This window comes from Piliocolobus tephrosceles, chromosome 12, assembly GCF_002776525.5.
Source record: "Piliocolobus tephrosceles isolate RC106 chromosome 12, ASM277652v3, whole genome shotgun sequence".
Lineage (NCBI taxonomy): Eukaryota > Metazoa > Chordata > Mammalia > Primates > Cercopithecidae > Piliocolobus > Piliocolobus tephrosceles.
This window is the reverse complement of record NC_045445.1, coordinates 24,125,173-24,147,487: the sequence shown is the minus strand read 5'-3', so window position 1 is coordinate 24,147,487 and position 22,315 is coordinate 24,125,173. Positions and strand designations below refer to the sequence as shown.

Here is a 22,315-nt window from a genome sequence, read left to right as displayed (position 1 = left end):
GTAGATGCTCAATAAATGGCAGTCAGTTCATTATGATATGCATGAATCCACTGGTCCTCACACTGGGGTATGCAAGGCCCTGTAGGTTCTTTCCAAGGGCTATGCAGTTTTATAGGAATCAATTTCCAGATCTCTCACATCCATTTGTACTCCATCTTAAAATTGGTCCGAGAATGAATCTGTACATAATAGCCCTTACTCAGTTTTACCAAAGAAAGGCATATCCCTGCCTGTTCTAAATCTTGGTATGGTATGTTGACCTGTGGTATAATCTAGGATGCCAAACAGAGGGGTAAATTGAAATATAGTTTTTGGAGAAGCCTACTTTAATAACTAATTTGGGTACCTTAAGTCTGTAATGCTTCTGTCTTTTCCTGTTTTATTAATATTTCTATTAAGGGTTAGATTTGGCTTTAAAATGGTATATTTTGGACTGTATTGGAAAATTCTGAATTCAGAACCAGAACAGTATAGGTTGGTGGTGCTGACTTGTTAAGAGTATAATTGGATTTCTTTAAGGTTTTATCAAGTCACAGACTGAAATATTTCTTTTAATATAAAATTTCATCTTATTTCATAAAATGGTAATTATTTTCTACTTATTAACGTATTTAAACTTATGATTAGTTAAAAGCACTAAAAATAGAATTAAAATAAGTGAGGGGAACCCAAAGTTTTAAAAAATTATTTTAAAATTATTTTAAGGGGATTGTGAGAAAAAAGTAAGAGGACACATGCTTTTTAAAATTTGACCACTAGTGAAACCACAAGTGGCTAGGTTAGCAAAGGTGAGATCTGTTTATTGCAATTCAGAGAGGGGTTTGAGAACTGAGAGAACGACTTGAAAAACAACACATATGAAATAAACCACTGGTGGTTGATGGATAAAAATATGAAACAGTCTTTCTGGACTAAAATGATAGTAATTTACATATTTTTTATATCATTTTAGATTTACAGAACAAGGTTTTTTTTTTTTTTCAGTGTTTAGATTCAGGGAGTACATGTGCAGGTTTATTACATGGGTGTATTGTATGATGCTGAGGTTTGGGATATGAATGATCCCATCACCTAGATAGTGAGCACAGTGCCCAACAGTTTTTCAACGCTTTTCCCCTCCTTCTCTCCCCCCTCTATTATTCCCTGGTGTCTATTGTTGCCATCTTTGTCCATGAGTATGCAATATTTAGCTCCCACTTACAAATGAGAACATGCTGTATTTGATTTTCTGTTCCTCCACTAATTCATTTAGGATAATAGCCTCTAGCTCAATCCATGTTGCTGCAAAGGACATGATTTTGTTCTCTTTTATGACTGCATAGTATTCCATGGTGTATATGTACCACATTTTCTTTATCCAATCCAACGCTGGTGGGCACCTAGGTTGATTCCATGTCTTTGCTATTGTGAATAGCGCTGTGATGAACATAGGAGTGTATGTGTCTTTTTGGTAGAATTATTTATTTTCTTTTGGATATATACCCAGTAATGGGATTGCTGGGTTGAATGGTAGCTCTGTTTTAAGTTCCTTAAGAAGTCGCCAAATTGCTTGCCAAAGTGGCTGAACTAATTTACATTCCCACCAATGGTGTCTAAGCATTCCCTTTTCTCTGCAGCCTCGCCAGCGTCTGTTGTTTTTACTTTTTAATAATAACCATTCTGACTGGTATGAGATGGTATCTTGTTGTGGTTTTGATTTACATTTCTCTGATGATTAGTGATACTGTGCATCTTTTCATGTTTGTTGGCTGCTTGTATGTCTTCTTTTGAGAAGTGTCTGTTCATGTCTTTTGCCCACTTTTTAATGGTGTTATGTGGTTTTTGCTTGTTGAATTAAATTCCTTATAGATGCTGGATACCAGATTTTCATCAGATGCATAGTTTGTGAATATTTTTTCCCATTCTGTAGGTTGTCTGTTTACTCTGTTGATAGTTTCTTTTGTTGTGAAGAAGCTTTTTAGTTAAATCAGGTCCCACTTGTCAATTTTTTGTTTTGTTGCAATTGCTTTTGAGGACTTAGTCATACATTCTTTCCCAAGGCCAATGCCCAGAATGGCGTGTCCTAGGTTTTCTTTTAGGATTCTTATAATTTGAGGTCTTACATTTAAATCTTTAATCTGTCTTGAGTTAACTTTTGTATATGGTGAAAGGTAGGGGCCCAGTTTTATTCTTCTGCATATAGCTGGTCAGCTATCCCAGCACCATTTATTGAATAGGGAGTCCTTTCCCCATGCTTATTTTTGTTGACTTAGAACAAGTATGTATGAAGATAATTTAATTGAAGAGTTCCTTGTTCCTCTTACTCTCAGCAGACAATCCCACCTCTATGGCCTGGTCTTATACCTCTCAATTTCGTGTCCTTTCTACCTTACACGTGTAAACTTACTTCCATCTATACCCATCCTTATCTTGTCTTACTGTAGTGGTTTTCCAGACCAGACCAGTATTACCTGGGAACTTGTTAGAAATGCAAATTATCAGGCCCCATCCCACACCTACTGAATCAGAAAGGGTAGGATGGGGCCCAGCAGTCTGGTTTGACAAGCCCTTCAAGTGATTTTGATACATGCTTAAGTTTTAAAAAAACCCTGGTTACTCTACTTTTATTCACTTCTGTTTCATCGGGGACCTTTCTCTATCATTTGTCCTCTTTCTCTTCAGTGTCTTCCTCTTTACTGGTTATCTGCTCTCAAATGATAAATATAGTCAAATCGCTCTATCCTAAAATATTTTCTTGACCCTCTGACTTCAAAACACCATGCTATCTCTTTCCTTACCTTCTCATCCAGATTTTACAAGAGTAATCTTTACATTTCACATTTCCTCCATAACCTGCTGTAATCACTCCTGCTACTTGATTGAAATCACTCTCTGCAGGGTCATCAGTAATGTCCTCATTATCCAATCCAGTGGACATTTTGGTTCTCATCTTACTTAACCTATTTTGACTAATTCCTTCTACTTGAAGTTCTTTTTTGGTTTTGTTATTACACTATTTAGATTCTTCTAGTTTTCCTATTCCTTAGTTTCATTTGTGGGCTTCCTTTTTATGCATATACTTTAAATCTTTTTCTTCTCCCACCCAAGGTTCCATCTTTAGCTCTTTTCTCCTCTTCAGTCTCTCCCTGGTGGCCTTTTTCATTCTTTTTTAAAATATTATTATTATTATTATTATTATTATTATTATTGAGATGGAGTCTCGCTCTGTTGCCCAGGCTGGAGTGCAGTGGCGCAATCTCAGCTCACTGCAAGCCGCGCCTCCTGGGTTCATGCCATTCTCCTGCCTCAGCCTCCGAAGTAGCTGGGACTACAGGTGCCTGCCACCATGCCCGGCTAATTTTTTGTATTTTTAGTAGAGACAGGGTTTTACCATGTTAGCCAGGATGGTCTCGATCTCCTGACCTCGTGATCTGCCTGCCTCGGCCTCCCAAAGTGCTGGGATTACAGGCGTGAGCCACTGTGCCCGACCACCTTTTTCATTCTTAATACTTTAGCTCTCACTGTACCAGTTAGGTTATAGGCTAAGCTACTGTCACAAAGAAACTCAAAAATAAAACGTCTCCGTATACAAGTTTATTTCTCTCTCATGTAACCATCTAGAGGACTACAGTTAATGCTGGTAAGGCAGCACTACTTCATGTATTCATCCAGGATCCAGGTTTCTTCATTTTTGTTGCACTGCCATCTCCTAGGGCAGGGATTGGCAAACTACTGTCTGTGGGCCAAATCTGGCACACTCCCTGTTGTAAATAAAGTTTTATTGGAACGCAGCCACTCCATTTGTTTATTTATTGTCTATAGTTGCTTTTGTGCTTCAGTGGCAGAGCTGAGTAGTCACAACAGAGGTTATAAGCCCTGCAAAGCCTAATATATTTACTGTCTGGACCCTTATAGAAAATGTTTGTTGACCCCTGTCCTGTGGTATTATTTTAATCTGTATAGTTGAAGTTGGAGCACCACCAAACCTTCATTCCAGCCCATGAGGAGAGAGTAAAGGGAAAGCAGTTTCCTTTTGATTTGTCAAAAATAAAATCAGGAAAAGTTTTAAAGTTTATTGTATGTAATAAGAGAAAGTACAGATCTTGATCCAGGATACTTCAAACCGAGTGATAACAAACTTATCTTACAGTACAGTTTATAAAGCAGAAGGGCAGAAACATTTTGACCTTTTTTGTGATTGACTGTTATAAATTATCCTTCTTTTAAAGGCAAACAGCTGTTTAAGGTGATTGTCTATAGTTATTGGTTTCATTTCACTGAAGCATTCTGACAAAGATATAAAGCTTATGTTTTGTTGTTATTGATTAGAGATAGCAGTTCTGAAGAAATAGGAAGACTTAAGTTTCGGTTACCTGATGATGGGTGTCTGGTCTTGGGGTTTATCTCAATTGTCACCTCCATTTTTATCTTTAACAGTTTAAATCTTTAAATATGTAGTTTTTGATAAGCAATTCCAAACATATGAGTGAGTAGAAAATAACATAGTACATTGAACATCTTTGTACACATCACCGAGATAGCTGAGATTTTGCTAGATGTGCTTTTTTATTCCCTTTTTCTGAATTATTTTAAGGCACATTCCAGACATTGTCATTTTTCCCCCCTGTACTTCGATGTGCATCTCATAAATGGAATATTTTTCTATATAACCACGATGCTATTGTTACATTGAACAAAATTAACATTTATTCATTAATAACATCTAATAATCTATGTTCACATTTCCAGACTGTCTTATATTTTACAGTTGATTTGTTTAACTTGGGTTCCAAAGCCTATGCATTATATTTAATTGTTATGTTTCTTAAGTCCCTTTTATTCTAGAGTACCCTACTCCTGTCCATATACCTTTTATTTATTTATTTATTTATTTATTCATTTATTTATTTATTTATTTGCTTTTTGCCATTAACTTGTCAAATAAATGGGATCAGCTCTCCTTTAGAATTCCCAAGTTTTGGATTTGTCTTTTGTAACTTAGTCCTCTAAATCTTCTATCTCTGTAAAAGGAAGGTTTCTGTAAAGGTCATACTGAGTCATGTGAGGAGGCACACAGTGTTTGGTTGTCCCAATATAGGTATGTTAAGATTGATCAGTGGGTTCAGGCGTGACAGTCCGATTTCTCCTTTGTAGTTTCCTGTCAATCCTTCATCTAATGGTTTCATCCATTAGTGACTATTACCTGAATCAATTGTTTCATTTAAGGTTGCAAAGTGATGATTTTCTGATTCCATCATTCCATCCATGTTTCTTAGCTAGAATTCTTCTGCAAGGACAACCTTTTTTTTTTTTTTTTTTTTTTTGAGATGGAGTCTTGCTCTGTCGCCCAGGCTGGAGTGCAATGGCGTGATCTCAGCTCACTGCAACCTCCATTTCCTGGGTTCAAGCAATTCTGCCTCAGCCTCTCGAGTAACTGGGATTACACAGGTGCACACCACCACGCCTGGCTAATTTTTGTATTTTTAGTAGAGACGGGGTTTCGCTATGTTGGCCAGGCTGGTCTCAAACTCCTGACCTCAGGTGATCTGCCCACGTTGGCCTCCCAAAGTGTTGGGATTATAAGCAGCTAAGGACAACTTTTTCTCATTTAGTAGGGCGTTTGGCTATTCTGAAATACAGGTGATTTCCTTCTAAGTAAGACACTGGGAAGTTTCAACCATTATTTCTGTTCATGTTCCATTCTGAAGGACTTAGTTCCATGGCTACATCTAGCTGCAAGAAAGGAGAGTAGATTTTGGGAGACAACTAATATCTACCACACTACCCAGACCTGCTGGGTCATCTAAACTAGAAACCTAGATCATCTTTGATTCTTCTATATCTTTGCTTCCTTCTAGTATTGGATTAGATACCAAGTTTCTACAGATTTTGCCTCATTTATCTTTCCCAACTCTGTCCTTTCCGCACCATTCCTGTTGTAGGGCCTCATCTCAGTAGCCTCCTAACTTGTCCCTTCGCTCTAGTGTGTACTCCACTTCCTCAACCCATCCCCAGATAAAGCTAGAAAGATCTATCTAAATCCATATCTGATCTACTATGTACTGCTTCTTTGCCTTTGTGCATGTAGCACTTTCTTCCTGAAATGTCTTTCTCATTTTCTTGGTGAATTTTTCCTTCAAGACAAGGCTCATAAACAGGGCCAGGACTAGGGCAAAACAAGTAAGGCAGTCCCCTTTGATGCAGAATGTAAGAAGGTGCCACAAAACTCAGTTATCAATATAAACAACATCTGTATGCAGTATTTTTAAGTAATCAAAATTAATGCAAAAAATTCATGATGAACCAGATACCAAGATTTCATATAACTCATCTCACTCACCTCACCCTAATCCTGGCCCTGTTGATTCCTAGCTTTAGTTAAATTTGATATTTGATTCATCATGGCTTTTTGTGGATTAATTTTGGTTAAAAATATCATATTGAGACATCATTTATCTTGATTACTGAGTTTTTCTTGCACTCCCTAACATTTCATGCCTAAGAAAAGGTTAATTTTGGTTAAAAAATATCATATTGAGATGTCATTTATCTTGATTACTGAGGTTTTCTTGCACTCCCTTACATTTCATGCCTAAGAAAAGTACTTCACTTGCCTCACGCTAGTCCCTGTGTTGCTCAGGAATCACCTCCTTAAAGAAGTGTTCTAGTTACCACAGTGTGTTAGTAGTTTTGATTTGTCTTTGTGACAGTTTGTATCTTGATTTAATGGGTTTAGGTTTTTATAATTATAATATTTAAAAACTCTTAGTAGTAACAGTTAACTTTTTGCATAAAAGCATGTTGCCATTACATGACTTACTAAATACATTTGTTGAAACCTAGAATGGTAGCATAAAAATCAGGCCTACATTTGGGCCACTAGTATTTAGTGACTGACTACTAGGATTGTATGTGTGCAGAGTCTGTGGGGAATTGTACCAAACCTTTTACACGGCCATTTAATGCTATCTTTCCTTTCTTACAGCTCTGAAAGGCCACTTGGCAGAATATAATATCATGCTTTTTATAAATAGAACTCAACTTAAGGTCTCATAAACATAAAATTATATTTTAAAACACATTTTTCCTTTTTATAATTACATAAGCAATGCATGTTTAATGTAGAAAAATGTGGAAGGCAGAAAAAACACAAAAGAGAAAAATGCTTACTTGTAGCCTCACCACTCAGACATAAACCACTGTAAGTATTTAGTTTTATATGTTCACCTCGTCTCTTTGCTGTGCTTATGGATATTTTTAAGTTTACATGTTTTTAATAAAAATGATCTAATACTTTGCAATAGTTTTTTTTCTGGTTAGCAATTTTTGATATCTTTCAGTGTCAGCAAATACCATCGTACAACAAAATTTTATGGCTCCATAGTGTTCTATTAAATGAATGTATAATTTCTGTGACCAATCTGTGTAGTTGTTGTTTTTGGATATTAAGTTGTTTCTAATTTTTCACTAAATGAGTCATTTTTTAGTCCTGCTGTGCACTTGTTCTTTCTTTTCCCTAGATTTTCTTCTGGCTCCAGAAATAATAGACTTAGTGTGAGGAATGTGAGGCTGATGAAAATCATCTTTATAAAATACACTTTGACACACATTCTTTTTCTATACAGTTTAACTAATTAACTTATCATAATAGCAGATATTTTTCTGGGATTCCCGAATACTGCTTTTTAAATTTTAGATACATTTAAAATGAATTTAAATGAATTTAAAATGAATTTAGCGTTTCGGTTCTCTCTGACAAAATAAAATGTTTACCTCTTTTCATTTTAGATTCGAATGCAGGCTCAAGGAAGCTTGTTCCAAGGGAGCATGATTGGAAGCTTTATCGATATATACCAACAAGAAGGCACCAGGGGTCTGTGGAGGGTAAGTACTCTTTTTCCTGCTATTATTCTACACTCTCAGTTCCTACAATTTGCAAAGAATACTTTTTTAATATAAAGACATAAAATCGTGAATTATAATCCAAAAACTAAGGTAAGAAACTCCTCATCTCCTTTGAAAGGCCCAAAACTTATCATTGGCCTTTTATTTCTGCATAATGTTTAGGGATTATATAGGTGGGGAAAGTTATTACATTATTTGAGATGGCCATTTCGATGATATTCACAGTGAATGTAGTTGTTCAGTGTATTTTTTTTTTTTTTTTTGCCAGTTTTGTACTAACATGATGATGTATGTCTTTGTAGTGCTTGTGTTCAAAAGCTGTTACCGGCTGTGTGCTGTGGCTCATGCCTGTAATCCCAGCACTTTGGGAGGCCAGAGTGGGTGGATCACTTGAGGTCAGGAGTTCGAGACCAACCTGGCCAACGTGGTGAAAGCCCGTCTCAACTAAAAATGCAAAAATTAGCCAGACATGGCAGTGTACGGCTGTAGTCCCAGCTACTCAGGAGGCTGAGGCAGGAGAATTGCTTGAGCCCTGGAGGTGGAGGTTGTAGTGAGCCAAGATCACGCCACTGCACTCCAGCCTGGGTGACAGGGCGAGACTCTGTCTCAAAGAAAAAAAAAAAAAAAAAGAGCTGTTACCTTAAACAATTTTTTAACCTAAAAAGTGTAACATGTACTGTAAAATATTGAGAAAATATAGAAAAGTAAAAAGAAAAAAATCCAGTAGTCCCACTGCCTAGAGGTAATTTCTGTTAAACTTTTTGTCATATTATCTTTCAGTCTTCTATCTATACTTTGCTTTGCATCACTGTTGCTCTAACTTTTTAATCCCTAAGTGTTGTAATATTAATAAGATTATTAGTAGAATATACAGAGAGAGTGGAATGATAAATCTTTAATAGACTTTTAAGTAAAAATGAGAGCTTTGCTATTTTTCTTCCTTTATAATTTTTCATAACAAAAATTTCAAGCATAAGGAAAAATTGAAAGAATAGAACTATGAAATACATACCTGTGAGCTGGATTCGATGACTGTTAAAGTTTGGTCGTATTTGCTTTATCTGTTTATGTGTATACACACAAACACTTTCTTTTCAGCTAAGCTAAATGAAAGTAGGTTGCAGACATCATGGCACTCAACTAAATACTTAATTATGCATCTCCTAAGAATAAGGATATTCTTCTACATAATAACAATACCATTATCATATCTAAGAAAATTAACAAGTCCCTAATACCTAATATCTAGCCTATATTAGAATTTCCTGTTAATGAGACCAGGCTAATTTATAATTTATTTTCTTCCTTCCTTCCTTCTTTTTTTTTTTTTTTATTTGACAGAGTCTCGCTTTGTTGCCTGGGCTGGTCTTGATCTCCTGGCTTCAAGTGATCCTCTGGCCTTGGCCTTACAGATGTGAGCCACCATGCCTGGCCAGGCTAGTTTTCTTATAAAATGTTTCCTGATTGTGTTTAAGTTGTTTCTCTGTCTTTTGTATTTCCTATAAACTGTAAGTAGGGTATATTGGCTTGATTAGATTCATGTTAAATATTTTTGGTAAGAGTGCTTCATAGGTGATGCTGTGTATTTCATACTGCATCACAGCAAGAGGCACATAATATTAGTTTGTCCCATGATTAGTGGTACCAAGTTTGATTATTTGGTAAGATGACGTCCACCAGATCTCGCCATTGTAAAACATAAGTTTTTTTTTTTCCCCTCCTTTGCAATTAGCAAGTAATCTGTGAGGTGATAATATTCTAGTAACATGCATATATCCTAATATCTAATCACCTTTCATCTAACTAATATCTAATCACCTTTCATCTAACTAAGCACCTTTCATCTTTGCATCCATTAATGGTCCTTGAGGTTTGCTTTTTGGTAATAGCAGGGTACACTTTCTTGATATATCTAATTTAAAGCCGGAAAATAGAACTAACTAGAACTTTCTCATAAACTGATGATAAGGAACAAAAACAGAGGAATAAATAGAATTGGAGATTTTTTCACAGGAGCATAGCTACTTTATATTTTATTGTAGTAAAAAGTAGACATAACATAAAATTTGCCATCTTAACCATTTTCGATGGTTCATTAGTGTTAAGTACATTCACATTGTTGTACAACTGATCTCCAGAACTCTTTAGGTCTTGTAAAACTGAAACTCTATACCCATGAAGCCGTTCCCCATTTCTCCTTCCCCTAGCCCCTGCCGATCTCATTCTATTTTCTGTCTCTATCAATTTGACTATTATAGGTACTTCATGTAAGTGGAATCATATAATATTTATCTTTTTGTGACTGGCTGATTTTATTTAGCATAATATTCTCAAGGTTCATCCATGCGGTAGCATGTGTCAGAATTTCTTCCTTTTTAAGGCTGAATAATATTCCATTGTATGTATATACCACATTTTGTTTATCCATTCAACCACTGATGGACATTTGAATGGCTTCTGCCTTCTGCCTATTGTGAATAATGCTGCTGGGTAAATGGGTGTGCAAATATCTTTTTTAGACCCTGCTTTCAATTCTTTTGGTTATATAGCCAAAAGTGGAATTGCTGGATTATGTGGTAAATCTATGTTTATATTTCGAGAAACTGAACATAACTGTTTTTATATTCCAGTCTACTTACATGATCTAGCACCTAACATAAAGAAGCAAAGTACATTGTTGAATGTATTCTTCTGAGACAGACATGTTTTATTTGCATGTTAAAAATACAGGACTTATTTTTCATTTCAACAAGAAAATATGTTTGCATTTTTCTTCAAACATGCTCATCTTTGTTTGTTTTATCTTCTCGCTCTGATTGTAACATGAATAATGAAAACATTTCACTTTCTTCCTAACTTCATTGTAAGAAAAAATAGCACGAGTACAAAAACAAAGTATAACTAGCACTTACCACAGATTTGGAGAGAGAGTAGCGTGGTGGGGACTGTGGTCCTGGAAAGCACAGTCCCCATTGAGAGAGGACAGCTACTCCTTAGCTCCAGCCCATTGCTGCCATGCGTTGACGGTGAGTCCAGTGTGGTCAAATTTTCTGGCCTTTCAAGAGATGCTGGAAATCTGCATTTCTGTGTGAAATATCCTGATTTTTACATATTAACAGCCAATTCAGTCTTTTGGAAACACTGTGGGCCACTCAAAACATGTCTATAGCCTGATTTTGGCCTGTGGGCTCCAGTTTGGGGCCTTTGTTCACCAAAGCAGTCTTCTGTGAAGGGTGCCCTCTTTATGAGAAGCAGTTCAAAGAGCCAGCAAGGAAGGCACCCTTCGGCTAGCCAGCCATATCAGCACAATCAAGCATCTTGGCACAGCTGTGTCACTTCCACTTCATTTTATTTATTTATTTATTTATTTATTTATTTATTTATTTATTGAGACAGAGTCTCGCTATGTTGCCAGGCTGGAGTGCAGTGGCACTATCTCAGCTCACTGCAACCTCCGCCTCCTGGGTTTAAGCAATTCTCCTGCCTCAGTCTCCCGAGTAGCTGGGATTATTATTATTAGTTTTTAAAGTGAAAGCAAGTTTATTAAGTAAAGGAATAAAGAATGGCTACTCCATAGGCAGAGCAGCCCCACTTTATAAATTGAGTTTGGGAACTTAGAGATAACTGAAAACTTTTTAATATAGTAATTATCCCAGAAAGCAGATGTCCGCATGGTATGTTATTTTCAATTTTAAATGACACCTAAACACAATTATAAAAGTAAAACATTCATTGTGAAAATGTAAAAAGAAATAGATAGGCATAAAAATGAAAATTAACATCTCTTACCGAATACCAGAGGAAAAAAATATTTTGATGTATTTCGTTCTAATCCTTTCTAAGAATTTGGCATGTGCGTGTATACCTTTTCCCCTGAAGATAGAATAATACTATATATAATTTTATGCCTTGCTTTATTTAACATGCTATCATAAGCATTTTCTTGTGTCATTAATAAATGTGTCTTTTAATGCACTAGCAACCCTGTGTTGTAATGGGGGCTGTGATAGGAGCATTGTGCTAGCGAGTGAAACCCTGGTAATGTTACCACAGCAGGACTTGTTAGCGAAGGACCACTTTCCCTTGACTTTTCCTCTTGCTTCTTCATACCTTTGCTGTCACCCTAGTGTTTGTCCTTTCTGGACATCTGAAAATTCTGTGAGTTAAACTTGAAAGCTCTCTTCTCCCCACTGATTTTTGCTTCATGATTTTATTTATAACAGCTTTATTGGGAAAATTCACATATTATAATGATAATTCCAAAATTCTTTATTGGGATAATTCACATGAAAGTCACCATCTTTAAAGTATATGATTTAACTGTTTTTAGTGTATTCACAGATTTGTGCAGCCATTACCACTGTCTAAGTTTAGAATATTTTCATTACCAAAAAGAAACCCTTACCCTTTACCCATCACTTCTCATTTCCCCCAGCCCTCCTAGCTGTAGAGAACCACTACTCTACTTTCTGTCTCTATAGATTTGCCTGTTCTAGGTATTTCATGTAAATGGAATCAGGCAATATGTAGACTTTTGTGACTGGCTTCTTCCATTTAGCATACTGATTTTAAGGTTTATCCATGTTGCAGCATGTATCAGTACTTTATTCTTTTTTATGGCTGAATATTAATTCCATTGTGTGGATATACCATATTGTATTTGTCCCTTCATCAGTTAATGAGCATTTGGGTTCTTCGCACATTTTAGCTATTATAAATACTGCTGTGAACATTTCTGTACACGTTTTTGTTTGAACATATATTTTCAGTTCTCTTGGGTATATACCTAGGTGTAAAATTGCTTGCTCATATGGTAATCTGTGTTTAACTTTTTGAGGAAATGCCAAATTGTTTTCCACAGTGGCTGCCCCATTTTACATCCCCACTGACAGTATATAAGGGTTCCTATTTCTTCACTTCCTCACCAACGCTTGCTCTTTTACTTATTTATTAATTATTATTATTTTTTTTTCGAGGCAGGATCTTGCTGTGTTGCCCAAGCTGGAATGCAGTGGTGCGATCATGGCTCACTGCAGCCTCAGCCTCCCAGGCTCAGGTGATCCTCCCACCTCAGCATCTCAAGTAGCTGCGACTACAGGCACATGCCACCATGCCTGGCTAATTTTAAAATCTTTTTAAGAGATAGAGTTTTACTGTATTGCCCAGGTTTGTCTAGAACTCCTGCTCAAGTGATCCTCCTGCCTCAGCCTCCCAAAGTGCTGGGATTACAGGCATAAGCCACTGCACCTAGCCTTCTTTTGATTTACTTAAAAGAAAAATCATTATAGCCCTTCTAGTAGGTATGAAGTGCAATGTCCTTGTGGTTTTGATTTGCATTTCCTTAGTGACTAATGATGTTTAGCATCTTTTCATCTGGTTATTGGCCATTTGTGTATCTTTTTTGAAGGAAATATCTTCAGGTCTTTTGGCCATTTTAAAATTGGATCGTTTGCCTTTTTTATTGTAAGAGTTCTTTATATATTCTTGACACCAGTCCCTTATCAGATATATGAGTGGCAAATTTTTTTTCCTTGTGTGTGTTGGCTCTTCACTTTCTTGGTGGTGTCTTTTGAGTCACCAAAGTTTTTAATTGTGATGAAGTCCAGTTGATCTTTTTCTTTCTTTTGTCTTTTGTGCTTTGGGTGTCATATCAATTATTTTATTTTTAGTATAGCGAGTGAGTTGGAAATTTGTAAATGTTCCATTATTAGTCATTGATTTGAAAGAGTGACCTGTGTACTTCAGACTTGTATTTTTCTGTTACTTTTCAACTCCTGACCTATTTTGTTCACTCTAAGACATCATTCCCTTTATATTTCCTTGGTGCCTAATGTCACTTGTGTTTTGTAGGGTGTGGTTCCAACTGCTCAGCGTGCTGCCATCGTTGTGGGAGTAGAGCTACCAGTTTATGATATTACTAAGAAGCACTTAATATTGTCAGGAATGATGGGTGATACAATTTTAACACACTTCGTGTAAGTAGGATGGGATGTGCTCATTTTATTTCCAGCATTTTGAGTACAAAAAGTCTCTTTTACTGAAATCCTCAGGTGGAATTTGATAACTGGTATGTATGGCCTAAATACCCTTGTCTCTTCTATTATCAGAACTTCAAGCCTTGTGAACACTTATACTTCACAGAAATCCCAGGTGCTGTGGGGGCTTGGGTACTTGGGAATCTTTTCTAATACAGCAGCCTATTAGAGGTCTGTCTGATTTACATTTGTCCATACACAGCCTCTATATCTAATAAGTACGTCTATTATTTGCTTTGGTTAATTTTGTTTGAGAAAGCAAACTTTTCTCAATGGGAATCAGAAAAAAAGGGGTAAATAAGGTCTGTGAAACTAAAGCACAGTTTTTTTGGCTAAAGACTATTGCTAATCTCACTTTACGTTTTCTTTGTCTTGCAACCTTTATGATAATTTTGTTACTCAGAAGCATTTGGCATATGATGCTGTGGTTTGAAAAATTTATGTAACTAATAGGTGGTGCGTGATGCTTTCTACTTAGGAATCTTATTAGGTTTAGAAACTCTCCTTTAAAAAAGAGGCTGAGTTTCAGATCGAAAACTGAAGGGACAGCCTTTGAATGATGTCTCTTTAGAAAAATTTCCTGTCTCTTTAGATTGTAATGAAAGGCCAAGTGCCAGGTTTTATCTGCTGGGTCTGAGTTATATTGTACAGTTCACATTTGGCCTAATTTCTGTTTAAGTGGGCAGGGAGTGGAAGTGGGGTAAATCTACTTAAACTTTTCCTTTCAGTTCCAGCTTTACATGTGGTTTGGCTGGAGCTCTGGCCTCCAACCCGGTTGATGTGGTGCGAACTCGCATGATGAACCAGAGGGCAATCGTGGGACATGTGGATCTCTATAAGGGCACCGTTGATGGTATTTTAAAGGTAAGTACATTGTGGATTTGGGTTACAATTTGCTTTTCTTTGATGTCTTAGACCTTCCTTCAGTTCTTATTATTAGTTGCTACATACCATTTTGAAGATGAAAGAATCATATTTTTTAGTAGCTTCTCAGTTATTCCCAGGTAGAAAAGCTGTCTCCTTAGCAATCTGCTAATTTGCAGTGGTACTTAATATAATGATTCCCATTTGAATGCTTTAAAATACAGGATACTTTTATTAATAGTATCATGTAGAATTAGTGATAGAAAAGACAGTATATCCCCCATATGCCTACTTCATACAACACAGAGACCCTGCAATAGATAACTCAGCACTTAAGGAAAAAAGCCTGTACTTTATTTCAGTTCAGGGTTATGCTGTTGTTCACTCTGGCTTTGAAAGTTCCTGCTGTTGTGTTTGTGGGAACTGAATATTCTAAAAGTATTACATAATTACTGGTGATATTATTGCTACAGAAAACAAATTGAGGCTAAAATATGATGTTGCCATATAGTTTCTCTCCTATTATCAGTTTTGTTTAACAATATTACATATTAGACACCATTTTAGTAGTTAGAGAGAAATTACAGATATTACAAAAGTACTATAGGTATACAAACAGATAATCAGTATAGCCTGATAAGTGATAAACTCAGAGTTCTCAATTTGGAAGCCTTGAGATAGGCTCCCTGTAGATGGTGGCATCTTGAATAACAATAACTCACATCCACTGAGTGCTTTTTTGTGTGTCAGGAACTGTCCTTATGAGACTTACATGTATTCGTTCATTGAATCCTCACCATTACCCCACGAGGTAGACACTGAAGCACTGAAAAATTAAGTAAGCTGCCTAAGGTTTCACAGCCATTAAGTAGAACTGGAATTTAAACTTGGATCATTTGACCTCAAACTGACATTTACCTCTCCATTATGGTGCTTTCCTCATATCGGTGGCCAAGGGTTAGATTATAAAGGATACTGAATGCTATATTGAGGTGCTTGAACTTTTTTTTAACTTGTCAGGGAGCTGTTGAAAGTTTTTAATCAGATTAGCTTTGCATTTTAAATAGATCACTTTGGCTTTGTGGAGACTGGATCTACCACAGTGGTTCCTCATCTTGGGTACATATTGGAATCACTTGGGGAAACTTTCTCAGCTGCCTCCACTACCTTAGACCAATTAACTGAAAACCTACGGAGTAAGGTCCAGGTGTCAATACTTTAAACTATATCAGGTGACTGCAATGTTCACCCAAGGTTGAAGACTACTAAGGGGATAAGCCTGGAGCAGTGATTCTTAAAAGTTTAACATGCATCAGAATCACCTGGAGGGCTTGCTAAACTGCCGTTCACTTGGACCCATCTCCAGATTCTGATTTAGTAAGTATGGAGTGGGACCTGGAAATTTGCATTTTTAACAAATTCCCATGCAATACTGATGTTGCTAGTCTGGAGACCACACTTTGAGAACCACTGACCTACAGATAGGGAAGCTGAATAGAAGGCTCTTGTAATCTGAGAAAGAGGGGATGAAGGCCTGAACTTGAGCATGATAATGGAGATATAGAAGGTGGGACAGAGTCAAGAAAGAATTAGTTGATAGAGTCAACAGGATTTGGTTGACTAGATGTGGAGAGGTGTGGGAGAAAGGAGGTGTCAGAGATAAGTTCTGGGTTTTTGGAGTTGGTGACCAGGTGGTGACATTCATTGACAGAGGCATCACAAGAGGAGCAGGTCTTGGGGGAGACATCATAGTTTTGGATACTCAGTTTGATGTGCATGAGGAAAATCCAGTGGATACATTTGGATATTCTAGCCCTGACTCAAGACAGGGTTCATGGATATAGATAAAAGCCCATGGAGTCATTAGCACACAGGTGGTATATAACTGTGGAGAGAGTTGACCAAGGAGAGTAGGTAGAAGAGTTCACAACCTTTTTGCCTTCCCAGCATACTGGAGTACTATAAAGTTCTTTCCTGTAATAATGATTGACTGAGGCAGCAATTCTCAGACCCTGGAAAGTATAGTTTGGCAAAAGCCCCCGTTGGTATTTCTGCATTTGACAATCACTGGTGTAGAGGGAAGAGCACTGGGCCAAGGAAAGAACACTGTGGAATACCAATTTTTATTTATTTATTTATTTATGCCCAGACTGGAATGCAGTGGTGTGATCTCGTCTCACTGCAACCTCTGCCTCCTGGGTTCAAGCAATTCTCCTCCCTCAGCCTCCTGAGGAGCTGGGATTACAGGCACCCGCCACCACACCCGACTTATTTTTGTATTTTTAGTAGAGACAGGGTTGCACCATGTTGGTCAGGCTGGTCTCGAGCTCCTAACCTCGTGATCCGCCTGCCTTGGCCTCCCAAAGTGTTGGGATTACAGGTGTAAGCCACTGTGCCCTGCCCGGAATACCAATTTTTAAGATCTTGGCAGATGAGGAACCTAGGGAAGACACCAAAGATGTGGAAACTTAGAGAGTAGTGTCATGGGAGCCAAAGGAGTTAATAAGTTTCAAGAAGGAATGAGTGGTTACTTAATGTCACATACAATAGAGATCTAATATGATAAGGACTGCAAAGAGTCTGTTGGATTTAATATTTTTTAGAAGGTTTGGTGAATTGGTGTTTGCAAAAGCCAGTTGCTGTGCATTGAGGAGTATGTTTGATTATTCATTCAAGTAATAAAAAAGAAAAAAATCAAACTGACGCTTGAAGAGCGCCCCCCCCCGACCTGCCACCAAAAAAAGAAAGAAATGTTTGTCTTATGTGCTAAGCACTGTTCTAGGTTGTTGAGGATGTGTTGGTAAACCATAATGTTCCTGTCTTTATGACACTTAGATTCTAATAGAAGGAGATAAACACAGGAAGTAATAATAGATAGACAAGTGTAAGAGCACTGTTTCAAGAAGATTGGCTAAAAGATTTACTATACAATAATATAGTAATAGCTAATATTTATTGAATGCTTATTCTGTCCCAGGCACTGTACGTAGAGTATATCCTTTAACTCTCACAGCAACACTATGGAGTAGATATTACCTTTCCTATTTTATAAAGGAGGAAACGTAGGTTCAGAGTAGCTAAGTAATAACTTACACAAGATTACATAGCTAATAAGAGGCAGATCTGAGACTTAATCCACAATCTGTCTCATTCCAAAGTTTCTACTTACAACCACTATGCTGTTTTGAATCTGCAGAAACATGTTTTTATGTTGGTAGTAACCTTTAGGTACTTACATTTGCTCACTCATTTACTCACGTGCTACTAAAAATTTTTAATAGCAGTCATTTTTTAAAATGACTTTGTTCTATTTTGCCATTATGTATAATAGCGTCATACTTTATTATTTTGTCTGTACTTATCTATAGAAGTTCTTTGTTTTCACACAACTGCCTTATGCCAAAAGGTGCCTCCCAGTTCTCATGTTGTGAAGAAATTGGTCACTGTTTTTGGAAATTTATAAAGATTCAAGCCGGGTGCTGTGGCTTGCATCCTGTAGTCTTAGCTACTCGGGAGGATTGCGTGAGTCAGAGTTTGAGGCTGCAGTGAGCTACGTAGGCTTGCCACTGCACTCCAGTCTAGGCGACAGAGCAAGACCATGTTTCTTAATTAAAAAAAAAAAAAAGATCAAGATGGCTCATAAGAGTGTTAGAGACCCTTACTGTTTTTGTGTTCACCTTTTCAACAAATACTTACGGGGAAATTTCTTGTGCCAGACACTGTGTTAGGTGGTGGTGACACAATAGTGAACAAACAAAGCTAGTTTCTGATCTCTTGGAGATTACATTCTAGTTGAGGGAGACACAATAAACACACAATGCACAGTATAATTTTAGATAGAAATAGATGCTATGCAGAAAACAACAGCATATTGCAATAGTGACTCAGTAGTGGGGAACTACTTCAGCAAGGATGGTCAAGAAAAACCTCTGAGGAGGTGACATTTGAGCTGAGATCTGAATGATGATGAATTGGCCATGAGAGCTGGGAGAAAAGCATTTCATAAAGAGGGAACAGGTTACTAAAGGCCTGAGTTGGAAATAAGCTGGACATGTTCAAGGGTTAGAAAGAAAGCTAGTGTGGCTGAGTGTGTGGTGAATGAAGGGAGAAACTAGTAGGAAATGAAACTGGAGAGAAAGGCAGCAGCTAAATCATGTAGGATCCTACAGGTCTTTGCAGAGAATTTGTAATTAGAATGAAATCCACCAGGAAGCCATTTGAGAGCTTTAAGCAGGAAGTGATATGCTCTGATTTATAATTTTAAAAGATTGTTCTAGCTTCTAGGTGGAGATTTTAGACCAATTAAAAGTCTATTGTGGTAGTCCAGGTAAGAGATTATGAGATTGGATGGTCTCTTAGAGATCTCTTGTCATTTAACAGTCTAGGTTCTAGGTTATTCACATCTGGGCTTTATTTGGGGTGATTTTCACAATTTTCCAACATGAGTTTTGGTCTCAGACCTTTACTGTTTGCTGAAGATCCACTGGGGGAAACATATTACCACTATATCTTCATAAATATTGTGCTTATTATTTTACTGTTTGTTCCCAAAAGTGGTTAATAAGGATAATTATCTCTAGTATACTTAATGAACAGGATGGGATAAAGGATATTTACAACTCTGGCTTCTCATATTATTGTCTTATACAAATATTTCCTTTTTGTAGAATTGTGGTGGGTTTCACTTCACTATTGGAAAGGCAAAATAACATTTTTCAATGTCTAACACAATGCCTAACACACTGTAGTTACTTAATAGATATTTGTCCATTATATATGAACCATTTCTGCTGGCTAAATTCAGCACATGCCACCAGTTTATAATGTTTATGCATAATTTATCATTTAATTCTCATAACCATGTATATAAGATCCCTGTTGTATAAAGTAGGAAACCAAAACTCAAAACACTTCACATTTTTCTTCATGTAATCCTCAAAGCATTCACATGAGGTAGGCCATGGCATTATATAGATTTATAATGATGAAACAAACTCAGAGAAGAATAATGACTTTCCCAATTTTCTATTTTCTTACCCTGCTTTAGTTTTCTTTGTAGCACATATTTTTGGATATAATATATATCAATTTGTGTATTTGTCAGCCCCACTAGAATATACACTCCATGAGGGTAGAGACTGCTGTGTAGGTTACCTATTGCTGTGTAACAAATTCCTCCAAAACTCACTGTCTTAAACATGTGTTATTTTGCAGTTTCTATGGGCCAGGGATTGCAAAGCAGCTTAGCTGAGTTGATTCTAGCTTAGGCTGTCTCCTGAGGTTGTAGTTCATATGTCAACTAGCGTTGCTGCCATCTAAAGGCTTGACAGGCTGGGATAGCTGCTTCATTGATCACTCATGCAGCTGTTAGCCGGAGCCCTCAGTTCCTCACCATGTAGGCCTCTCTTCATCGTATAGCAGATGGTTTCCTCTAGAGTGAATGAATCTAAGAGAGAATAAGGCAGATACTTTATTATATATAATATATATTTTATAACCTAGCAATGGAAGTGACATATGTTCACTACTACCATATTCTGTTGGTAACACAGACCAAATACTGTGAGGTGGAGGCTACACAAGGGTACAAATAACTGGAGGTAGGGTTCATTGGGGGCCATCTTGGAGGCTGGCTACCATAGACACTTCTTCTGTCTTGTTTATTAGTATATTCCCAACATCAAGAATGGTGCTTTGCTTATGTATGGTAGGTAAATATTTATTGATTAAGTGGGTGGATGGATTTAGAGTACAGATGAATTTAAAATGGACCTTCAGAGAAAAGACTATTCATGGAGCCGTAAGTTGCTCTGAGGTGAGAGTGGAAGGTGATGTCAAATGTAGAGAAAGGTGAATTCACTCTGTTTTTGGTTATATCTTTCCTGCAGATGTGGAAACATGAGGGCTTTTTTGCACTCTATAAAGGATTTTGGCCAAACTGGCTTCGGCTTGGGCCCTGGAACATCATTGTATCCTTTGAGAGGATGAAAGCAAGTGCTTCAAGCTCCCAGATAATTCTAGGCTATGGGAAGGAAAATTTGATTATTAAAGCCTTTTAGGCTAGTGAGAAACTCAAGCATCCCATTGGTGACCCTTGAGAATGGAATTAAGTAGAGAAACAGCTTTCAATTGGAGGCTAATACAAACTAAATGGGATGGAAAAGATATGTCAAACTTTACTCTTTAAAACAAAATGACAACAAACACAGCTAATCTGGAAGGGGCTATGAAGTTTTTAGAAACCCTGATGGAAGAAGCCTACAGGAAAGTCCATGCTGAGGTGGTTCAGATTTCCTACCCCTAACTGTAGGACCAGAATAGCTGGGAAATAAAAACAGGACAGAAGACATTCATGGGGTGACGGAATCCACAGCCAAGTAGGGTTCTTTCTTCATGGGTGAATCTGTCTCCTTCAGTTGTGTTTAGAGTGCCTCCTCAGTGCACAGCCATGTATTGGATACTGTGTGTGGTGTTGTGTGTATAATGGCAAGCACCACAGCATTGGAAAGTAATTCCCTGCCCTTGTGGGGTCTGTAGACAGAGAGAGGGTATCTCGTTCCCTCTTGGAATCACTCTGATCTTATATGTTATCACTGATGTTCTTGGTTACTCTGTGTGTGTGTGTGTGTGTGTGTGTGTGTGTGTGTGTGTGTGTGTGTTTGTCCTGTTTCCCCCTGAAGACTACAAATATATTAAGAGTTTTACTCTGTTTATGTGTGTGTGTGTGTGTGTGTGTGTGTGTGTTTGTCCTGTTTCCCCCTGAAGACTACAAATATATTAAGAGTTTTACTCTGTTTATGTGTGTGTGTGTGTGTGTGTGTGTGTGTGTTTGTCCTGTTTCCCCCTGAAGACTACAAATATATTAAGAGTTTTACTCTGTTTATGTTGTTCGATGCTAGTGATCTAAATGGGCACATGGTAGGTACTCAACACATGCTTGATTTGACAGGTGGTGTTTTAAAAAAGATTTTAAATGAAGCTTAGAATAGCATAGACTAATTTTAAGAGAATGCAATGCTAATTTTAGAACTAGCTTTGGCTTTCAGTGTCAACCTGGCGATCTTCCTTGACTTACTCCAGTTTTTTATTACATATGAGCAGCTAAAGAGGCTTCAAATCTAAGAACTGAATTATATGTGAGCCCAGCCCTGCCAGCCTTTCTACTCCTTTGCCCTTTTCCCATGTTCTGATGTATTTTGACAATGTCGTAAGTGTTTACCAAGCCGTTGGTCTCCTAAGAGCCTCCTGACAGAAGAACAGTGGGGTGGTTCAAAGTTATTTCTATGTTTGTGTTACCATGTTAACTTTTCCCCGAGAGAAAGTGTTAACATTGAGACTCTGGCCCCAGATTGGTATCTTCTATGAAGATGGATACTGATGGGTGACATTGAAAACAGCCTGCTTTCCAAATGTGGTTAAATGTAATTGGTTAGCCCCAGACTTGGGCTAGAGCAGAAGGCATAGGCCAGGGTGGTTATTGCTATATGTGTTACAGACCTCGGTTCTCATTAAAGTATTTATTGGCAGAATCA

At 37.3% G+C, this 22,315-nt stretch overlaps 1 protein-coding gene across 5 annotated transcripts in view; it reads left to right on the top strand.

The window, feature by feature from the left end:
• Positions 1-22,315, top strand: part of SLC25A14 (solute carrier family 25 member 14) — a 34,061-nt gene extending 11,746 nt beyond the window's left edge. For 4 of the 5 annotated variants that reach the window (XM_023198870.1, XM_023198868.2, XM_023198871.1 and 1 more), the window contains 5 exons: positions 7,768-7,863; positions 13,735-13,859; positions 14,648-14,783; positions 20,672-20,752; positions 21,864-22,312. In XM_023198870.1, the coding sequence (XP_023054638.1) occupies positions 7,768-7,863; positions 13,735-13,859; positions 14,648-14,783; positions 20,672-20,752; positions 21,864-21,905 (480 nt within the window). In that variant the 3' untranslated portion in view covers positions 21,906-22,312. Of the gene's footprint in view, positions 1-7,767; positions 7,864-13,734; positions 13,860-14,647; positions 14,784-20,671; positions 20,753-21,863 lie in introns of all 5 variants that reach the window. The other variant, XM_023198867.2, reaches the window with a different exon arrangement.